The sequence below is a fragment of the Rhinopithecus bieti genome, unplaced genomic scaffold (genome assembly GCF_001698545.2).
Source record: "Rhinopithecus bieti isolate Rb0 unplaced genomic scaffold, ASM169854v2 scaffold_42380, whole genome shotgun sequence".
Lineage (NCBI taxonomy): Eukaryota > Metazoa > Chordata > Mammalia > Primates > Cercopithecidae > Rhinopithecus > Rhinopithecus bieti.
The window spans coordinates 735,207-738,293 of record NW_016818327.1 but is presented as its reverse complement, the minus strand read 5'-3'; the positions used below and the strand labels follow the sequence as shown (position 1 = coordinate 738,293).

At 30.9% G+C, this 3,087-nt stretch overlaps 1 protein-coding gene across 1 annotated transcript in view; it reads left to right on the top strand.

Annotated features, from left to right (window-relative positions):
- PTPRZ1 (protein tyrosine phosphatase receptor type Z1) overlaps nt 1–3,087 on the top strand; it is a 214,488-nt gene that overhangs the window by 141,113 nt on the left and 70,288 nt on the right. Inside the window, 1 exon segment of the mRNA XM_017856932.1 lies at nt 216–342. Coding sequence (XP_017712421.1) covers nt 216–342 — 127 coding nt within the window.

Sequence of the window (3,087 nt, the reverse complement as noted above, 5' to 3'; positions counted from 1 at the left end):
AAAAAAAAAAAAAAAAAAGCCTAGTTTTCCAGTTCTTCATAATTCACAAATATCACAAGTTTAACTAAGCAACATTACATAAACTTTTCCTTAGGTTAATAAAATAGAAGTATTTTCCATGGACCAGTGAGAAAAAGTTTTCTAGGAAAGATACCTAGTGTATTAGTAGTCCTATGAGAATAACATTTGTATAATTACTAACATCTTTCTTTTAGGGTGCTATTCTCAATAATTTGCTACCCAATATGAGTTATGTTCTTCAAATAGTAGCCATATGCACTAATGGCTTATATGGAAAATACAGCGACCAACTGATTGTCGACATGCCTACCGATAATCCTGGTAAGTACCGCCAGATACATCTACATATTAGCTCAATAAATGAGGTTAGTTTAATTACTGTATGCATTGATGCTTTCTCTCTAACTTTATATTCTTTTAGCCAAAAGGCAAAGTGATTTTCTCTTAAGTCTGGATTGCCAGGTAATTTTTTGAGGCATGGGACCCATTTCTCATTCAGCAGGTCTGGTGCAGGACAATAAGTAAATTTATCCTTAGTATTGGAGTTTACCATTTGTAAAATAAGAACGACTAAACATATTTATAATATTGTAATGATCATTAAATGAGAATTGCTATGTAAATGTTGAGACTGTTATTTTGGATAATTAAGAGTTGGTTTAATTTGTATTTATTTCCTTTTTTCAGCCCCCAAAGCATTATGTAGTAAGTATATACATGATCCTAAGGCCATGTGAGGTACTTTCAAATATCTATACAAAGCATCTCAAGAGTTTGTCTTAGATCTATTTTCTACTTTTATAGTTTGGTTTTAGGGAGTGGGGTGTTTTCCTCTTGGTTGATTGCCCTTACTCTTTCCCAAAACAAGACAAGCAAAAGTTGTTTCTACTTGTGTTTTATTTGCATGCACCTTCTCTAAATATATGGGAAAATATTTTGATCTTAGAGCATATGCAATAACTGAATCAAATGCTGACCATTATAATTTGACAGTTTAAAATTATTAAGTTAGTTTTCCTCTTGTTAGTATAAGCAGTTTTAAATAATAGACTAGAAGTATATATATGTATATATACCTCTACATATGTATAATCACATATATCTGCATACATACATATGTAAATATATATATATTCTTTGGTCATCCATATTAGGAGCCTATTCATTGAAACTTTTACAAATTTTAATGGAAGTGAATAGTTACAAATTATATTAATTATAGTCTATTTCAGTTTTACCTATGGCAGGAAAACTGATGTGCACGGTTTGCATTGCTGTCTAAATGCTGTAGCAGGGACTTTAATCCAACATGAGCTTAAATAAAGTAATTGCTCATTGATCACCTTACTATAGCTGTTCTTACTAGTTGACTTTTTAAGTTAAAGACTATATGTCAGAGCATCAGATATTGTAGTACTCATCATTCCAAACTACAGGCTATAAAACTTGCCAAGGTATCTCCCAACTTGGTATTAACAACTAATGAATATTACTACTACCATAATGGCAATATCATTATTTAATATTTCTTATGACCTGCCTCATGGGGGCCTGGGTATAACCGTCTTTCTTATTGCTTTTATTTAGCGTTGTTTTTCAAAATCAGGTTGTTTTTTAATGGAATGTGAGCTCTAAGTCTTACTGAAAGTGAGTATCAAAATAACTGACCATGATTTTAACTATGCCATATCATACTACACCATTGCATGGCAACCCTCACCAAAGTTCCCCACAATGAGCTATCCAGAAAATGACACCTTTAGCCATATAACTTTGATCGTGTCGACCAGCATCATATGTAAATTGATTGAAATATGGCATATAGAAAAATCTCTTCTACCCTTATTTATGCATTTTGAGTATGAAGTATATTGAACACATTCACTCAATTTTGTTACCTTGATTTAATTATGCTACTCTAATTTCATACATAAAATAATTTCTCAGGAGTTGGCAAAAAATTACTACATTTACCCATTTATTTTTACACTGTTTCCTAGTTTATTCCCTATGCCAAAGCTTTAAACGTTCTGAATTTTTTGGTCTTTTCTTTTTTGGAGAAACTTATTGCATATGAAAGGAACAGATTAAATATGTATTTTCTCCATAAGTGATTTCTGAGTGATCCTGTAAGACTGACTTTATATTGGCACAAAGTATAATATTCTTCTATCATTTGTTGTATTTTCACATTTGTACTAAATAATAAATATTATTATAACTTAAAATTTCTATTTATTTAAAGGACCGGGACACTATTGAACATTGTAATAATGAGATGCTTGTTTGGATACACCATTAAATCTCCATGGATGCCTCAGTCTTTTAAGGCATTTTATATAGTAATGCTGTGTTAGTAAAAGATGGTATTTGATTTGATGTCTTGATATGCTATGCCTCTTAAAAGCCAAGGGTTACAGACTTAGGTAAATTATTCCCTATTATTTCTACCAAAAATTCCTGCATCAAAAGCCTGTTCCTCCAAAGTTTGGGATTATCCTATTTTTTAATTGAAAAAATATTGATTTCTTAGGAGTTATTCTTTCTGATCTGAAAGGCTGCAATGGCATTTTTATCCACATATTTATAATTCAGTATTGAAATTACATTGTCTTATATATTGTTTCTTTGGTAAATATATCCCAGTGAAAGTCTTGACAGTAATACTATCTTGTGGCTTGGTAAAACAGGTTTGGTGCCTACAAGATTTGTGAATTTTATTATTTGTGTGACTAATATAGATGTAAGTGGCTTTTGAGTTTGCTGCTTATTTCATGGTTTTTATTAATACCACTTGGTTTCTGTTAATCGTGCTGTTTTATTAGCTTGGTAACTGTAATGTAGCCTATTTAATTATTCTGTTATTATTTAGGATAAACTGTTTACTAAATATTGTATTGTTTATTGCTTTTGTTAAAAAGAAATGAAGACGGTAGTTTATAACTGCTGTCATTCTTTGATAGATTTCAAACATATATATATATATATATATAGAGAGAGAGAGAGAGAGAGAGAGAGAGAGACAGAGAGAGAGAGAGAGAGAGAGAGAGAAAGAGAGAGAGAGAG